We start from the raw sequence: 19,357 nt of genomic DNA on the forward strand, positions 1-19,357 counted from the left end.
ACCAGCCAGAGGATGGCAAGCAGCTTTTCTGCAGTCTTGTCATTGCAGTCTTTCTTGAGTGTCCCTAGTGGCTGCAGGACTGGCTCTGCTTTATGTATGATCTGCGAGGTTCCGTGTGCCTGCATCCTGGAGCTGGGTCCTGCATTCTGCTCCTCACCAAGCTAATTAGGCTAGTTAAGGGGCTATAAAGGCAGAAATCTGTTGGGAGTTTAGTCTCATTCTTTTTTTTGTTTTTTTTTTAGGAACTTGCAAGGAAGCTCCTGTCAGCTTTTGGAACGCGAACAGAATCTCAAAACCTTGGCATGAGAAACAGCTGAAGGTGCCAACCTTCCAGGCCAAAGATGCTAGTCACAAAGAGTCCCAATTCAACTTTTTCCCTTGAGGCAAACTTCAAAGTATGCAGGAATCAAAAACGCATATAACGAAAATAAACCGAGGATAACAACTTAGCTAGGACCTGCAGGAAACATTTCTCTCACTTTACCTCCAATCTGTCTGCCTCCAGAAGGGCCACAGTACTTAATTACCTGTAAGGAAGGCAGAACAGATTTTCTGATGCTCACTTGGTATTCCACGTGTACTCACTTTATTATATGTTTTTACTATTTTTATTTTACAGATACAGAAATATGTAAACACTGTTCCCTATTTTCCTTTACTGGATTTTTCTTCTTTGTGTTGTTTTGTGTCTTTATATAAGGTTTTAAGACAATATCTAACTATGCTTTAGAACCAAATTTTCTTTAATGATCAAAAAAAATCATGAAACAACCATTGCAGAGATCAGAACAAAAGCATAGTCTCAAAAAATGTATGGAATTGTGGCTTTTTCCCCCCTAAGTGAAATATGAGCAATGTAAAGACTTTCATAGAGGGGCATAAACTAAAGCTTTCTGGAGATTCATTTGGCCATTAGGCTCAATTTAGCAGAATAAAGCAGCAGTAAGGTTTTTAACCTCTTGGATTTCTCTCATTTTCATGTGCTCTTGGCATTGCCTAATTTTTTCGCCACTGGTGAATTGCTTACCTCCAGGCCTTCTGGGGATGGCAAGAGAAGAATGACATCCTCACAACCTGTGTGAGGCCACTGTTCACACATCAATACACATATTCAAAGAACAAACGTTCAACCATGGTGACTACTGTAGTGGGCCATTCACACTTTTTGCTTGCACCTATATAGTACCATTTTTCTGCAAGCTTTTGTGATGATTTGATTAAAATTTAATGCCTATTCAGCTAGTTGGTTTAAAAACCAGCAAAGTGCTTGCAAAGTCTTGAAACTTGCAGTCAGTTAAAATGAGAACTTTCTGGAGCATTTTGGATTTCTCAAAAGAAGACAGACGGGGTGATTATTAGCTAGATCTTACCTCATATTATTTCTTTAGGGTATTGAAATTTTTACCACCACTATTTTGGAATTCTGAAGCCCATGTCATTTAGATTTGGATTATTGTCAACTATCAATTAGTGGAGAGAAGTGTGGGGCTGCTTTCCCCTTTTAAGCATTTTTCCATGCCACTGCAATTTTACAGCTAGCTTGCCATTAACTGGCATGGTCAGAGAATGTGAAGGTCTGGTTACTTGGATAAAGGAAGGGTTAATGAGGAAGCCATTCTCTCAGAACTCTTGGACTTCTTTGTAAAATTAATTAGTCTCCTTAATGGCCTTAGAAAACAAAGTAGTCAGTAGTAAATGTCACTGAATCTGTTTCAGAGAACAAGATATTGCTAGGCTTCAGTGTCCTCATTCTAAAAGGGTACAGAACTGTAGTTAGAGAACCAGAAGGACAGGAATGAACCTATATTGCTCTGTGGACCTATCTATTATGGAATTCTTTTCTCTTATTTTCCCGATAGAAGTTTGGTTCCTTATCAACAAGATACACAGACTCTTAAGCAGCCTGTCAGGGTTTAAATTCTACTTTTACAATTTACTCACTGTATCATCATACAAGTTAGTCCTCTGTTACTAAGTTTCCTCATCTGTACAATATGTAAAATAGTAGAACTTCTCACAACTCATTAATACTCATGCTGTAAGTATTAAGATCACACTAAAGAGAATGTCTAACTTGGAGAATTAGCCAAACAGTAAACTCTGAAGGTACAATTCCCAAGACTGTTATCTTTTACTGCTTCTCAAAGTTCAAGGAGTTTCCAAACCCACTCCCAATTTTAATAATTCACTAGAAGGGTTCACAGAACTCACCTAAAGCCATTACACCATAGTTACCATTTATTAAAGTGGAAGCACATAAATTAGAACTAGCCAAAGGAAGAGACACAAAGAAGGGTCCAGGAGTATTAAAATCTAGAAGCTTCTGTTGTCATCAGGATCTTCTACTCTCCAGGTGTCACTATGTAGTTCCAAACTGGAATGTTCACCGGAGCTTACATGTGTAAGGTTTTTATTCAGATTTTAGTACACAGGCATGATCCGTTGATTGATTGTCCATGTAGTTGAACTCAGTTCATTCATAATCTCCCTCCTCACTCCTGAGGTTACACTGATATCACATGGCTCACAGGTGACCACGAGTCTCTGTGCAAGCATAAACTACCAGGTATGGACCTGGTATAGTCCTCTCTTTGGATCAAGCCAAATTCTTTATTATAGAGTTAGTACTCTCATAATATTTATGATTATTATTAGTCATCTTTCTTCTATAAGAAGATCGAAGAAAAACATTTCTTCACTTTTTTATTATGAAAATGTACAAATGTACAGAAAAGAATATTGAAGAAACATCTGCATACCCACTGCTGGACCCAACATTACCCACATTTATTTTATCTATTCAGATGAATATGTGTATACATCTGTGTGAATATATAACATATGCTATATACATGTGACATTTCTGCTAAATGATTTGCAGCTATTCCAACCATTCATCCCTAAAAATTTCTGTATGCATTTCTAAAGAATAACCAAAATACCATTTAGTATTCATACAAACTTAGAAGCTAACAATAATTCCCTAACATGTAATATCTAGGCCATGTTCTAATTAAAGAGCTCTCTTTATGAGTCAATTGAAGGATCTGGTTAGTTGCCATATTCCTTTTTGCTAGAAACCATGTTTATCTACCTTGTCTCTCCCTCATGGAAGACTCTTGGATGGCTTTTCTCTCTCTCTCTCTCTTTTTCTTTTTTGATGGCACTGGGGTTTGAGCTCAGGGCCTCACATTTGTTAGGCAGGTGCTCTTACTGCTTGAGCCACTCTGCCAGCCCTTTTTTGTGATGGGTATTTTTGAGTTAGGGTCTTGAGAGCTATTTGCTCAGGGATAGCTTCAAACTGTTATCCTCCTGATTGAGTAGCTAGGATTACAGGCATGAGCAACAGATACCTGGCATAGGATGGCTTCTTGTTTTTTGCTGAATCAAGTCCAGACACTGGTAGCCACTATTTGAGGCTTCTCCAATGTGGGTCTCATATACGTAGTCTCTACCTTCCCACATACATTTACTTAACATTTGTGAGTGATTACTATTTGCCAGGCATGGTACTGAGTGCTTTATGTTCACAATCTCAGTTCCCACTGCTTCCCACATGAACCTTCCACTCCAGTCACAGGGTCTCCATATCTGTCTGCATAAACTGTACATACTAATTTTCAGAGGAGCCATTCTGGTACAGCCCTCAGAGATCTGTTGGCTCAGTAGTTTTTGAATTGTACCCTGGCGATTCAGCCATGAGCTCTGCTACCTCCAGAGTGAGGTGATGGTCAAGAGGGTGGATAATAGTCACTCTCTGAAGCTCCCCTAATACTACCATTGGCATTCTGTTGCTTTAAGTTGTTTTAAAAGTCACTAATCAAATTAAGTGTGATTACAAAAGAAACGGAAACACAAACTTGTGAATGGATTTGCTCAGGGAGCCAATGCTTGGTTTGGGAAGAACCTACCCAGGGATATGTGAGTTCCCATACTCCCTGAGAGCCTTTGGAAAGGTAAGTTGTCTAAGAACTAGCTCCTCTGCTTCCTGGTCCATTGATAGCTCCTTAAAGGACCAGGAGCATCTACACTTTCTCCACAACTAAATCTCCTTCCAATTGTTTAAGGTAATTCCATTTTCTTGTCTCCAAGAGCCTTTTTAGCCTAAATTACAAACATTTAACACTTACTTTTGTGCCCTGAGAAATCTTTTATCCTCTTTTTTTGTATTTTAGCTTTGCTTCCCTTCAAAGTCAACGATACTTTGAAAGTTGGGAGGACAACTTGGATTTTTAATTTAGTCCATGTAAATATTTCAATAAGCATTCATCAAGTAATTACTGCGTACTAGGCACCAGCTATGTGCTTAGGAGAACATAGGGATGAATATTTAACTCCCTGCTTCCACTCAAGGCTCAAATTCCACTTGTGGAAAAAGGTAAGGTAACAATGTTCTGTACTATGGATGGAATAGGCACAAAGTATAAGCCAAGAAAGGTGCTGTGATAATGTAACAGAAAGGGAACTCACTGTGACACAGTGATCCATAAGGTTTTCCTTTGTTTTGTTAATCAGAAACAGTTGCTTGTTAAACACAGCTCATGGTGAGGAAAGCAGTTTTTAAAAGTATTATTAATTACCAATTTCTCACATTGAATTCAATCAGAGTGAAAGCGTATTTTAAAATTACCATATTCTGAATTAGTTCTTACTATTAGAAGATCTCACAAATCTCTAGAAGATCTCAAAAATTTCTCAGAAAAAAAATAGCAATCATTTTAGAATTCAAAGGAGACTCAGTGCTAAGAACAAAGCTATACCACATCATCACTAAGGTTAATCCAAGATTTGTTATTTAAACTCTGAGGCCACCTTCCTCCCACTCTCCACTCCCCTCAAAACTCTATTTTACCTGTTAGGTCATTCAAATTCCACTGGTCATTTGTGTGACAAACCAGAACCTTCCAGTCCAAAAAGACATCAGCCACAAGAAGAACTCATGGCTAATTATTTCTTGCAAGTACAACTAAACCTTAGTTATGCCAAACTCAAATTGTCATTTTTGGGAGGCCCTCTATGGCAACCAGAAGAACGATACTTTTTCTATTTAGTAAATTAACTTATTTAGTTTCTTGTAGGTATGTTTATGGCTAACATCTGTTACAGTCACTGAGATATAATCCTCAAAATAAAATCCATTAGAGGAATAGCATTAAGGTTCACTTTGGAAGAGGTTAGGATTCTGTATTGGTTTTTGTAAGTGTACATTTATTTGTGTTATTGTGTAATTAATATTGGCTTCCCCACTAGATAATGCTCCATAGAGCAAGGAAACTGACCTTCTCACAGTGTATCCTTAGTGCCTTGAAAAATGCCTGATATTTAGATGTTCAATATATTTTTGATGAATAGATGAACACAGAGATTGGGCCAAACCTGGAGTACAGAACTTATATATATATATATATATATATATGTATATATAATCAGGATAAACTCACAGAAGATACAGTAATAAATAACAAAATTTGAAAAGGGGGAAATTATAGTTTGAGTTATATGAAATTGCTGTTTTGCAGGTCCAAAAGGGAAGAGAAAATAGGTATTTCCTATTTTCAACCTAATATGATTGTTTTGAAAATTTCTGGCCCCATTTCCCAACTGTCTGAATTTGAGAGGCACCATATTTTGTAGAGATCTATGTTTTGGGACCACAAGCCGTGAGGATGGGTGAGAGAAACAAGGTGTTTCAAATAGGATGTGCAAGGCGTCCTCAGATTCTAACCGCTGCTGGGTTTGAATCAAATTGATTCATATGTCCCTAATCTAGCAGAAATGAGATCAGTAATTGGAAGTAATAGGGACATCCTACTTGACTCACCAATAAAAAGCACCTTCTAACCTTCAGAGCTGTTTTGTGATAATTTCTTAAACACTGACTTGAGCAACTCTATGCTTGGTCTTACCGTAGTGGGAATCAAAGCCACATGAGAGGGAGAAGACGAGCTCAGAAAGGGTTTTTCTCAGCTTCAGAGCTTATGACTTGGCTTCAAGGATCCCTTGAGACCCACTAATTGAAGTCCTGGTTTATTTATCTCTAAGGGAACATTCTCTGGTCAATTATTAGGTACTTTATGATCTAGTAAGAAAGGTATTAGAGATCATGGTGGAATTTTTCCAGAAAAGTGGAGAGCTAGATCAAAAGTAAATATTTGAGCTCATAGGCTGAGCATGTATTGTCATGAGAATATACCACAACCAACAGGGAGATGTTCTTAGGGTAATGTTCTTGATGTTAGGAAGGGTTCAGCTAAATACAAACTAAATGAGATCAAGGTGATTTAATGATTGTGTGAATTTGAAGGAATACCGGCTAGAACTGTAGTTTAATGCTTGGGCTACATCATCCAATTAGCTGAATTTAGAGATGGAGGTAGCTGTGGTAACAATGCTAACTAAGCCCGGCTCTTCTCTATCCACCAAAGACCATATTCAGATCAACAAGCATTTACTCGGTTTCCTCTGTGTGAGGCTCTAGAGGCACAAGGGAGAATGAGACAATGTTGCCTGCCGTCAAGGAGCTAGCATCTCACCTGCTCATTTTAATTAATAGTATTAATACTTCCTGGACACCCACTTTGAGCTGTATAACACTTAACACCCTTTGCAGAAAGTACTAAATTTAAGGATAGAAATACTAAGGTGTACAGGGACTTAGTGAACTATTCATGGTCATATAATCAGTGAGTAACAAAGATAAACTGAACCCAGGCAGTGTGGCTTCAGAGTTCAGCAGCTTAACTATTATGTCACATAGCCTTTTAAGAGAAGCACAGTTCTTCCTTTCACACTGTACAAGGGAGACCCACTGATCCAAAGCTGTCTGTGACAAACATATGTGATACATAATCATCAGAGCAAGCCTACACAGCCATTTCTGCTCCTCTAATTCCAGGTCAACTGACATGTATGGAAAACCTACTGTACTTTCCACCCTGCACTAGCTGGTTTCACAGTGACTGTCTCATTCAAACCTAACAGCTTTGTGGAGCAGGTATTATCTCTGTTTTAGAGATGAGAAAATTGAAGGGTAGAAGTTAAATGACCTATCTAGATCTACACAATTATTGAGAGATAGTGCTCAAATTTTAAACCCAAGTTCCCTGATGCCATCCTGTGCTTTCAGTAGCCTGTCATTTTTATGAAGAGTATAAGTCAATAGTTGTTAATATACTTTAAACTGTGCAAACACCATCAATTCCATTAATATTTCCAAGCCCCAAAGACATCCTGTACCTGTTAGCAGTCACTCCCCATTCCTTTCCCCCTGGCTCCCAGCTTCTAGTCTACTTTGTGTTTCTGTGGATTTGCATGTTCAGGATATTTCATATGATTGAAACAATTATGCCTTTTTTGTGCATAGCTTCTTTTACTTGGCATATTGTTTTTAAGGTTCATCTGTGTGGTAGCATGTATCAATATTTTATTTCTTTGTGTGGCTGACAATTACTCCATTGTATGGATTCACGTTTTGTTAATCTACTCCTTAACTGACAGATATGTAGCTCCCACTTGGGAGCTATTATGAAAAATGCTACTGTGAATACACATATACAAGTTTTTGTGTTAATCTGTGTTCTTCAGCTTTCTTGAGTATATGCCTAGGAATGGGAATGCTGGGTGACAATGTTTAACTTTTTGAGGAGCTGCCAAATTGTTTTCCAAAAAGGCTGCATGCACCATTTTACATTCCCAACAATGAATGAAGGCTAAGATTTCTCTATATCCTCCAACACTTGTTATATTCTTTTTATAATTGCCATCCCAGTGGGTGTAAACTGACCTAATTATGGTTTTGAACTGCATTTCCCTAATGACTAATGATGCTGACCACCTCTTCATGTGTTTACTGGCTATTATTGTTTTTGAGAAATGTTTGTTCACTGTCTTTTCAGTTATTCTGGAATCTAGAGTCATGTGACTTGAGAGTATTTTCTCCCATCCTGTAGGTTGTCTTCACCTTTTTTTTTTGGTGGTACTGGGATTTGAACTCAGGGCCTCACACTTGCTAGGAAGGTGCTCTACCATGTGAACCACTCCACCAGCCCAATGTCTTCACCTTCTTAAAAGCTTTTAATCTTACTGTCATCCAAGTTATCTTTTATTTGGCTTCTTGTGCTTTTAGTGCCATACCAAAGAAATCATTGCCCAATTCAACATCAGGAAGCTTTACACATAGGTATTACTTTTAAATTTGACTTTCAAAGACTTCTCCCACAAGGGTGAGATACACAATGCAGTTTTAAGTGATACAGAGCCTCTATCTGATATTGGAAAACTGGGTTTATTTTTACTGGGGGACAGGAACATGTTATTAAAATAATTAAAGAATTCACAAATTTTCTTCCAAATTGGTAATTTATATACAGGTAGTAAAATAAATTGTGGCTATTGTTATCTTAATCATTATAATTATTCTGAGATTTAAAAATCAATATTCTAAGTAAATAGAAAATAAAAGTTTAGAATTCACATTTAAGATAATAGCAAAGAAATATATTAACATGTGATAGCTAAGAGTTGAGATGGCTTCCCTAAGACTGACTAGTTGGAAACCTAAGGGATAGCACTTGTACCTCTAGTCAAGAGAAAAGTCCCCTAAAATCTGGGGACAAAAAGAAACCATTTGGAATGATTTTTGAGTCGACTGTGCTGTGTGTAGTTGAGTTGCACTACTTGTATAATGGTAAGTGGTCATGTACATGCTTACAATTCTTCCTGGAGACTGCCCAAGGATTCTAGTAGAGAACAGGTGGGCTTCAGAGCCATATAGCCCTGAAATTCCTAATTACAAGTTCTGTGGTAAGGTAATATGAACCAGAAGTCATGATACATTGGTCTAATAGTAAATAAACCATCTCATAAAATCTCAAACGTACATTTACGTCAGTTTGAAACAAGAAATGAAATGAAGTTTACAGGGCTACTATGATTTTCCAGTGGGTTAGCAGACAAATGTCTTTTCTAACATGTATAAACCTACCTAAGGGGTAGTAGTGTACAATGAGGGTGGAATTCCTATATCTTCCATGTGGTTGCAGGCATGTGTCCTTACCTTTGGCACTGTATTCATCAGGTCTTCTTCAGACTCTAGGGAGCTAATCTGAGATCCCGGCTCTACAGTATTCACATGTGTTGTCAATGTGACCAACAATCATTCCCATACACATAAACGGGCATATACCAATAACTCTTAGTCATTGTCTGTTTGAAATAAAAGTAATGGTGTCAAAGGTCATTATGATTCCTCAATAGAAAAAGACAAAATCAGAATTTGCAAAAGAAACTCAAATGACCATTAAACATCAGAAAAGTTCAAGAATCCTAGTAATGAAATAAATTTTAAAACAAGTGAAGCCTATTTTGCATTTATTAAATTGGCCAAAAAGAGAGAATTGGCAAAGCTGGAGGAGATGGCATTCATATGCTACTGATGGGAATGAAATTGGCACTTTTATTTTTGGCATAGTCAAAATGTCAGGTGTACATTCCCTTTGAGTTAGACATTCCATTTCTAGGAAATTACTTAGTTGAGCAGAAACATTAATAAAGCTTTGTGAAGAAGCATGTTTATTGTAGTTTCATTAGCAGCACTAAAATATTAGAAATACAGAAATTTCAATCTTCAACTATACTTCATTGTCAGAATAAATTCAAACATACTATGAGTCCTTAAAAATTTTGTGTATGTATGTGCACATGCATAGATATGTACTTACATATATAGAGAGAAAATGTTGTGCAGTAATTACCTCTAAGATATAGAAGTAGGAGAAAGATTTTGAATTCTTGCTTTTATATTGTAATTTGTCTGATAACTTAAAAATCACCTATATCACTTTTGCAGTTTCTTAAAAAAGTAAATTTATGGAGATTATAGTCCACTCAATTGGAAACTAGACAGTAATGTACTTTATTGTATATTAACAGCATATGGAACACATTTTTGTAAAGTGTTCACAGGATACCAGATATTTTTCTCTGACGTGAAAGTGGTTTTCAACATACCCAAAACTCATAAATAAAGGTACAGTTCATAATCAGAAGTCAAGGGAACTAGAGATGAGATTATAATGGATGTCATGTGGTTCATATCTGTAATAGGCTAATGGCAGAGTTGGGACAGTGACATAGATTAAATTGTTAGCACCCAAATAAGGGACATTGTTTTGTTGACAACCACAAAATGAAAACATCCAGGACCCAGAGGAACAACAGCCTCTTCTACAGGAGTCTGAGCAGTTCAGGCACTATGATCCATTTCAAAAGACCTGACTCTTCACCTAAGCAGAATGTTGAGAATTCAGCTTTCCTGGGGCGTTCAGTTACCAGACTTCTGGGGAATACAACAACAAACTGTATTTATAGAATTCCTCTGTTCCCAGAATTGCTATGTCCTTTCATAGACAGAAGGGCATTATTTAAAACTCAAAAGGTTCAAGCATGGATTTTCCCCTTCCAGTATTCATGCACTACTCACACTCCCATTTCGTAGCCTACAAAGGAGGACTAATAATATCTTTGCCAACTCCTTCTCAGGCTGGCACAAGGCTGCAGTGTGGCCACGTGGGGGGAAGAGCTTCCAAAGCTGTGAAGTCCTCAGTGGACAGGAAGGCACATTAGAACAAATGTGACTTAGTGCTATTTTGAAAGTGGGAGATTTTCAAAGATTAGCCCATGTTTATGGTTTTTTACTTGCTCTGGTTTAGTAGAACTTTATTTTTCAAGGACTTTAAAAACATTTGTAAAACATTGTATGCATATATGAATAAAAGAAATAAAAAAATAAAAATTTGTATTTTGATAAGTTATATTATTATATAAAGTAATCACTGCCAGCCACTTTTGTTATGAAGTGACTTAGATGTAATTCTTCCACACTAGTAGTCATAGATGTTTTATTAAAACATTAATAACATTAAAGGTCAGAAAATTAAGAAACAATTGTTTGACTAATGAATAGATTGTTGAAATTCTTTATATCATCTGCAATAAGATGAAACACTCCCTAAATGTAGCAAAGATACTAAGAGACAGGTATTTTGCAGACAAGAAAACCTTTTACTTTAAACCACAAATAGTCAGCAGGTGGCCACAACTATCCATATTTCATTAAAATCACATAAAACCTAGGTACAAAAGCACCACTGATTATTGCTCTAGAAAAGCTGCATGAAAAATTCAAATATCCACAATAAAAACAGCACAGTATACACAGGACTCAATTTTTAAAGCAGGTGTATGGAATGCTGAATCAATTTTACACACAGCTTCCAATATTAAATTGATATTTATTTTACTTGAGGATGACAGAAACTTCCAAAAAGCATGAATATGAGAAGGTAAAATGTCCATCTTTATATATATTGTATGCCAACTAGCAGAGTCCTAAAAAATTAGCATTTACAAAATACTTGGTAAAAATAGCTTTTAAAAGTTGTCCCAAGAGGTACATAAAATCAACCCCAAGTTTTCATGGCAATTCATTCTCCCTTGTTATCTACAGATTCAGTTTTCTGTGCCTGTGGGAAAAAAAGAAAAAAGAAAGATTTAGTTGCCATTAAAATGACTATAACCAAAGAAATGCCCACCCACCAACAAACACACTTTTGAACAATTTTTTGAACTCTACTGTACAGCCTACTTCAACTCTGGGTGGAAAACATACAAGGCAGGAATACACTATGCCAACACTCTGCCATGTTTACTGCTTTCTGTTTTTCCAACCACAGAAGCCTTACCTGCAAGCTCCCACTGCTCATAATAAAAAACACCACACAACTATCTGATGCTAGTCACTGCAAACATGCAGAATTTTCTACTGTACCCTTAACTTTCACTGTTTCAAGCTGCCCCTTTACTGACAGTGTGCTGGGTGGGGCACTTCTGGAGGCTGAGACATTAACAGTTGAGCGAGAGATGCGGATCTGCAATAACATTACAGGCGATAGAAAGAGACATTATGAACAGGCTACCAGGGGCTGAAGGATCCAGCAATTTCTTTTAAGACACTGATTCAATCAGTGGGAGGTATTTACAGCAAGTACCTCTTCAGCTTTAGTTTCACCATTTTCAGATGGTGCAGTACCTTCCTTTCCAGCTTCCTGCTTTTCCTCCTTCTTCCCTTTAGCACCTCTGCTAATCTTTGTCCCAGGTTCTTTCTAATAGAAGATCAAAGCACAGGGAAACAGAACATGTTAAACAGAGCAGTGTAAGCTACAATCAAGCAGCTTCCATCCAAACGCAAGGTGAACTATAACGATGACCACTATGGTGGAGATAAAGGGAACCCAGTTTTGCTGGGTTTCAACTGAGTTATACTGAATCTCTATAAAAATGTAACAGGCTGCTCCGAATGTCCACTTGACTGCCCTTGCTGTGTGGACTGCCTCTCTACTAGGGTGAGAAGTGGCCTGCCACAGAGAGGGCAACAGCAGGGCTTGGTGAAAGAAGAAACAAAAGTGGGGGGGAAGCAGGCCATGGGCAGCACTCTAGGAGCAAACATATGGCTTGAATGCAAGCAAGCATTTCAGTTCATCTAAAGCACTTGAAAATGACCGCCCAGGTAGAAATATTCCTAATCCTAAAACCAAGCCACAGAAGTGAGTTCTGCTGCTGAACTCACGTGCTACACACAATGCCCAACAATTCACAAGGGACCATGCTCTGAAGGGCTGAGCGCAGAAAAGCCACTTGGGGTAACTAAGGTACGTCAGCTTCCGCACCTACAAACTGGGATATTGGTAGTACCTCACTAGGGTTGATGTGAGGGTCACTCACAGAGAGCACAATGTGAACTGCATGTTCTCAGGCAGCTGCCAGCCCTACTTTCCACGCAGGTCTTCCCAGAGTAGCCCGCTCTGGTTTCCTGCACCTCATTGACCAGATGGAAAACACATTCCCGCTAACGCGTAATACTGTGCTTTATGTCTTTAAGACAGCCCCTAATAGTGGTGAGGGTTTTCTGATCAGTACACATGGCCTCTCCTGGGGTGATTTTTGGTTATGGAATCATAATTTACTTATGGTTTTAAAAGCCAGAGGTGAGAGGAGAGGAGCACCTCTTACCTTAGCAGATGTTTTTCTTGGTTTAGGCTCAGGTTTCGGTGGAGCAGGTTTCTGCAGAGATCAGTTAAATTATACAAACACTGCAAACAATAGTCATTGGCACCAAAAAGAACACAAAAGGACTATAAAAGACGACATCCGCTTTGACTATGGCTTTGTTCATTTTGAAGACTATCTCTTCCTATTTTTAGCAGTAGGCAATAGCATAAAGACCTTAGCATTTCATAACTGTTTTCATCCTGGGTTCCCAAGTGAATGGCAGGTGAGATCCAAAAGCCGACTCATTAGTCCCTGGTCCAGAATAGCTCCCCGGGAATAGGTTTAAGCTTCTATCTCTGATACCTCTGTACTTCCTTTTATCACAGCACAGCAGCAAGAAGAATGACTCAGACCCTTGGGCCAAATGACTCAGTGAATTCAGTTGCACTGGTCTTCCCAACAGTCCAGAAATCACAGTGCAGTCACAGTAAAGCCCGTCCGGCCAGGAAGACTGCTGCTTGTGAAGTAGTTCAAAACCACAGCCAAATCCTTCCCCCTCTGCTGTACACTTCAAGTTCTGTAAGCCAAGAGTTTTTCTACTTTCATCTTCTACAATGTCAGCTTAAGGTAAGAATCTATCCCACCCAGACACTGGGCTAGTTTGTCTCTAGAACTTTTTATTAAGAACACAATTATAGTGACAATATGTCTACTACTGGCTCCTAAAGTTTAACATTTGTCACAGATGTTAGCCAAAGAACCCTCTAGGAAATTATTTTTCTCCTGTTTTGTGTGGTCCTCCCCCGCTCCAGTGAGCAATGTTCAAAGCTCTGTGATCGTGATCCTCCCTTGACCCTGGCCAGCTTCCCAGGTGCCTGGGACCAGGTGGTACATAGGGGAATGACCAGTTTAAACAATGGTTCACTGAAGATATTTTAGGGCAAATATTCTCTCATCGAGCTAAGGAAAAAAATAAGTATGCATTTCTCCTGGCATTAGAAGAGTGTTTTTTAAATAGAAAACACTGCCCAGGGTCTCCCCTGTAGAGAAAAATGCATGTTCCTTCCCAATTTCTCTAATAGGTTCAAGGTTCATAGTGAATCTGGTCCTTTTCACCAAGGACATAAGGGAAAATGGGGACAGTTCAATTCCAGAAGATCGACTGTCAGAAATGACCTTTCAAATCAAGAAAGAATTGAGCTTGAAAAGGAATGTTTTTATTAATGTTATTAGCACCCTAAATTGGCAGTGCATTCCCCAAATACAACAGATTACATGACTACCAAATTTTCGTGATTTAAAAAAAAAATTGTGAAAAACTCTACTGTTTTAAGTAGCAGGGGAGAGGAGGAAAGCAGGTTAAGAAAGAGTAATCACGGGAGGGAATTTTACTGAAGTCCATTATGTATGTAAATATCACAATGGAACCCCTTAGTACAATTAGTTTACACTAATAAAAAGTTAAATAAAAAAATCTTGTCTCAAAGCAGAAAAATATTTTTCCAAGTTTTGACATATTAATGTATCAGTGTTTTCTCAATCTTTAGCAAATATCCTTTTATATTTTTTTTTGTGAGACAGATCTTTCACCTTGACCCAATATGCAGTATTTTGTGGGAACACGAAAGGAGGTTTTACAGTTTGTAATCCTGTTGGCCTTAGCCAAGGCTGTGCTGGTATCACAGGGAATGACCTGAACGGGGCTTATGGTGCTAGTTCCTGGCACTGGGGAAGAGCTTCTGTTAAATTTTTGTTTTCCTCTGACTTACAAGGGCTGTTCCCTTAACTGGATGAAGTTCACAACAGCTCTTAAGTTTTCCAGGTAACTGATATCGCCTCCTTACTGGACTCATGAGAAGCTTGTGAGTGGCCCTAACACCCACTTCTATGCACAGGCAGGGGCTGAGGACGAAATCTACACTTGTAGCTGCTGTAGTAACTACTCTTTGATCAAGATGTCAATGCCTTTCCCCCAAGCTTCTCAGTGGGCAACTTGGGGTGCAGGAATTTTAACCCAAATCCTCTTACTCAGGCTGATCGAGGCCTCCTGCATCAGAAGGGCAGCAAGGAGGAGCACAAGAGCAAGCAAGGAGCACACACAGGTGGTGAGGAAAGCCTACAGCACAACTGTGTCTGAGGCTTGGTCACACCTTCCCCTCCCAGCTTTCATTCTAATGTCGCCTCCTCCCTGAGCTGGGCCTATGAAGAAAGACTCCAAGTGACCAAGGAAAATTAGTTCCTTTACACAAGATGTTCCAGGTCTGAAATGGGCCTAAAAGTGTATGGATTTAGACAAGTTTAGAACATTCTGACACTGGAATAAAATGTTCTAAAGTATGAACTGTGGACAGAGAATCAGCATTCGGTCCTGAAATTTGCTTCTTCTACTTCTTTCGTTTCAGATCTGCCAGTAAACATCACAGGCTTTATATTCTTGGTGGTGGGTCAGGCCACTGTTTTTCACTGACACATCTGATCAAGTGAATTGCTTGGCAACAGGGATAAGATTTGCTAGAAATTGTGACCCCGGGTGATTTTCAAGAAGAAAACGAACTCAAGGGAAATGCCACCTTAATCTTCCTTTTGCTGCTGTGCTTTGGGCAAAGGGAACATGTATTTGTAAAAAGTAACACCAAAGGGGTTCTCACACTTACTGCAGACAATCTGGCAGACCGTCTTGTGGGCTACAAAAGGAATAGAAAAAAATTATGTTTTTTTGTAATTATACACAACTAGGTTTATTTAAAAATCATCCTTGATATATTTTATTTTGTCGAAAGAATACATAATGATGACTCCCATAACTTTCTTCAGGTTAGCATAGTGAAACACATCTCAAGTCCCCTGGATACTCCAAAGAAGGTGTTTCTAAAGACATGTAAACACATTGTTCAAGTGAGTGCACTCTCCCAATTAAGAGTGCAGAGAGTAAGAAAAGGAAAAGATAAGGAATTCTGGCTCCATCCTAAACCATAATCTCTTCTTTTTGTGATAAACTTGACAGCAGGAGCTCAAGTGCCTTAAAATGGAACTAAAGCATGTAAGTTAATAAAAGAGACTTATATAATTGCATAGAAACCAAAATAGCAGGAGTTCCCCATCTTTCAGCTATGTTGGAAAAAGAGAATGACTACAAATCTTACGTAGCTAACAAAAAAGACTTTTTCCTAGCCACTAGACCACCAGGGAGAACTTAGACATCTTTTTATTTGTAATAAAATAAATACTTATCTACTAAAAGCATGCACGTTCAACAATTTAACTAGAGTAAAAACGCTTACTAACCTTTTAATTGCAATTTTAGACAATTAAGATTAGAAACTGATAATGAATTTAGAGGTTAATATTTCTTAGGAAATCTTTTCTTCAAGCATGGTACAAGTTAGTAGCATATGAGACTGTAAAGAAAAAATTCAAATAACAGAACTGTCCTAGGCACTTCAGCAACAGCACACAGAACTTGTATTTTATTTACTATGCAGCAGAAGCTGCTTTCCCCAGGGATTTTACATTCCAAAACTACAACCGCCTTTCTTTACAAGTGTTCCAGAAATAAACACTCCATACTTTTTGCCTGTTTTATTAAATGCTCTGTCTCCAGTAGAGTAGTGCACTGCCTAACACACAGCAGCACATTCTCAAGAATATTTGCTGAATAAATGAATTCAAGTTTCCTCCCAATTCTTACTCCTTTATGCAGACTTTGCCTCATTATGATAGCTTAAATGTTTCAAATAACTTTTCTTAAGAAGGGGTCAGCAAAAGTAGTCACTGGGACCTGTGTCATAATTGTGAGGAATTGTGGAAATTCTTGAAGCCGTGTTTAGGTCATTCTAGGTCAGTAGGTCGGGCCAAACTGGAAGAAATATTTCTTGCCATCTCCATTTCTAAGAATTTTCTTGCTGAAAATGGCCAGAGAAGCTAAACTCATCTTTCTTTAAACTACAGAAAGAAATGAAGGGCCAGAGCCTCCATGAATAATTTTAACCTTAGGGTCCCGAGGAAAGATCACAGCTAGACTTAGGGCCAGCTAGCAAAATGTGCTGAGAATAGGAGACTGTGCCAGTTATGTAGCTGGCTGGAATACATTCATTGCACAGAGTAGAAGGATGTGCTGGTTGGCACACAGCTTGAGTCACAGCCGGTGGGTAAGTAGGGAAGGAGGGTGTGTACCAAATTCTCTACCCTCTTGCTATGATTATCACAGGTGCATTCATGACAATGTACCCACCACAAGTTCCCAGACATCAGGATTCAAATCCTGCAATGTGTTTTCCAGGATGGTCAACTAACCAACTGGATTTTACTGAAAGAAAAGGGAACATTATCACTTACATCTAGCAACAAGCAGGCATCCCGTGCTTCTACAACATGCTTTCTGAGTGTGGAGGAGTCAAGGAGCAGTTGCCAATTACCACACAGAGCTCAGTTTTGAAGTTTTTTGTGTGGTCTCAAGAACTACCCACATCATCTTGTAAGTACAGCAGGCAGAAAGACAACCTTTACAAGTAAAAATGGCAGCCTCGGTGCTAGAGAGAAGGGAATGACCTCATGTGAATACCTCCCTGCTTGGTTACCAGAGTATGTGCACCATGTTGCCTTTATTTCACTGTTCACCCTACCTATCTCCCATCTGTATCCCCTACTTTACAGGACCATCTTTCTCTTCAATTTTGGAAGCTCCAGTGCCTAGCAGGGACTTTCAATAAATCTTGAGATAAATAGAAGAGGTAGATACCACAAACCAGTAAATTACTCATTTACTCTCTAGTTTGGTCCTGCAAGGTGGCCAAACATGTCAGTCATTACTCATAACTACCTATCTGTCAACCAGATGTCCTTAGTAGAAATCTCATTGAAGCGAGGCAAAATTGTAAAAAAATTCCGAATTGTACTGCTCTTGCTTCTGTCCTTCCCTCTCCACGTGAACTCCCACACATATTGGATAGACAGGGTGATGTCAGAAAACCCTTTGGGATTTCCAGACAGACATTCCAATCAAAGCACTGCTCCACAGCCTCCAGGTGTTTGATCGAATGGACTTAATTCAACTCCAGGATAAGAGTTCCAAAATAAAAAGCTTAGGAAACTAATGCAAAAACCGTTTCCCTTTATAAGTTTTCTAAACCAGCCAGTCTCTAAAAAGCTTATCTTTTACTGTAAAAATCACTTTATGACTTCCTACTTAAAATTTACCAGCTTTTCTATGTCGTAAAAAAAGACTTTACTTAAAGTTTCCTTTCCAGTAACCACCATAAGAGATTTTCTTTTTCACTGCAAACAGTGTAGGCTGAGACTAACCTTTCACTGTCAGCAGTACTGATTATGCACCAAGCGCAAACGCCTTCCTGGAAAGTTCTATCAGCTTTCACAGCCTTAAAATCTATAAATGATTGGACTATATTTACTGGATATGAAATATGTTATTTTTCCTCTTTAAAACACTAGCATTTTAAAGTACTCATTTAAGACTCAGCCTGGTTGGGGAGGACTAAGGAAAAAAAAATATTAAGAATTTCTCTAGATTTGTCGAAGTGTGAAATCTCAAGGAAAGCAATCAAAAGAATGGCTGTCAGGGAACGGAGGAAGGCTTTAAGAATACCAAGCCATCGTGAGAGGTGCAGATATGATAAAGTGAGGGTTTGTCACTGTGGTTTATAGGTGCTGGGAATGTTACAATTATCCAATAAGCATTTATTGATTAATTGATCATCCTCTAGGCTGGAGGTAATTCTGATGCAAATTTCCAAAAAATTCACTCCGAAAAACATGGAATCTTACTTTAATGTCTTGGTTGCAAAAGCAGCATATATATACAACCTTACAAGGACAAAGTCCAGAGGGAGAGCTAGATTCAGGTAGAATCACTGTGCTTTGCTGAATATTGCATCAAACATATGGACAATTCCATTGGAATTTGGAAGTATTCTTTTTATGAGATGTCTTTTTTTGGTGGTATTAGGGGTTTGAGTTCAGGGCTTCAACACTTACTAGGCAGGAACTCTACTGCTTGAGCCACACCTCCAGACTTTTTGCTGGGGTTAGTTTGGAGATAGGGTCTACCTGCTGGCTTGGCTTGGACTGTGATCCTCCTATTTAGGCTTCCTGCCATCACTTGGATGCCATGCGCCTGCCACCACACCCAGTTTTTTTCTGTTGAGGTGGGGGCTTCACAAGCTTTTTGTCCAGGCTGGCCGGACACAGCGATCCTCCCCATTTCAACCTCCTGCATCTGGTAGCTTGCCACTATACCAAGCTATTGGTTGAGATGTGGTCTCCTGAATTTTTTTTTTTTTTTTTGCCCAGGCTG

The 19,357-nt window shown here is 38.6% G+C and overlaps 1 protein-coding gene across 1 annotated transcript in view; it reads right to left on the reverse strand.

The window, feature by feature from the left end:
• Positions 1 to 9,547: 9,547 nt before the first annotated feature.
• Hmgn3 (high mobility group nucleosomal binding domain 3) overlaps positions 9,548 to 19,357 on the reverse strand; it is a 30,641-nt gene continuing 20,831 nt past the window's right edge. Inside the window, exons 3-6 of the mRNA XM_020183860.2 lie at positions 15,702 to 15,731; positions 13,069 to 13,119; positions 12,048 to 12,161; positions 9,548 to 11,522 (exon numbers count right to left, since the gene is read on the reverse strand). Of these exons, the coding sequence (XP_020039449.2) occupies positions 11,484 to 11,522; positions 12,048 to 12,161; positions 13,069 to 13,119; positions 15,702 to 15,731 (234 nt within the window). The 3' untranslated portion in view covers positions 9,548 to 11,483. The remainder of the gene's footprint in view (positions 11,523 to 12,047; positions 12,162 to 13,068; positions 13,120 to 15,701; positions 15,732 to 19,357) is intronic.

The sequence above is a fragment of the Castor canadensis genome, chromosome 1 (assembly GCF_047511655.1).
Source record: "Castor canadensis chromosome 1, mCasCan1.hap1v2, whole genome shotgun sequence".
NCBI lineage: Eukaryota > Metazoa > Chordata > Mammalia > Rodentia > Castoridae > Castor > Castor canadensis.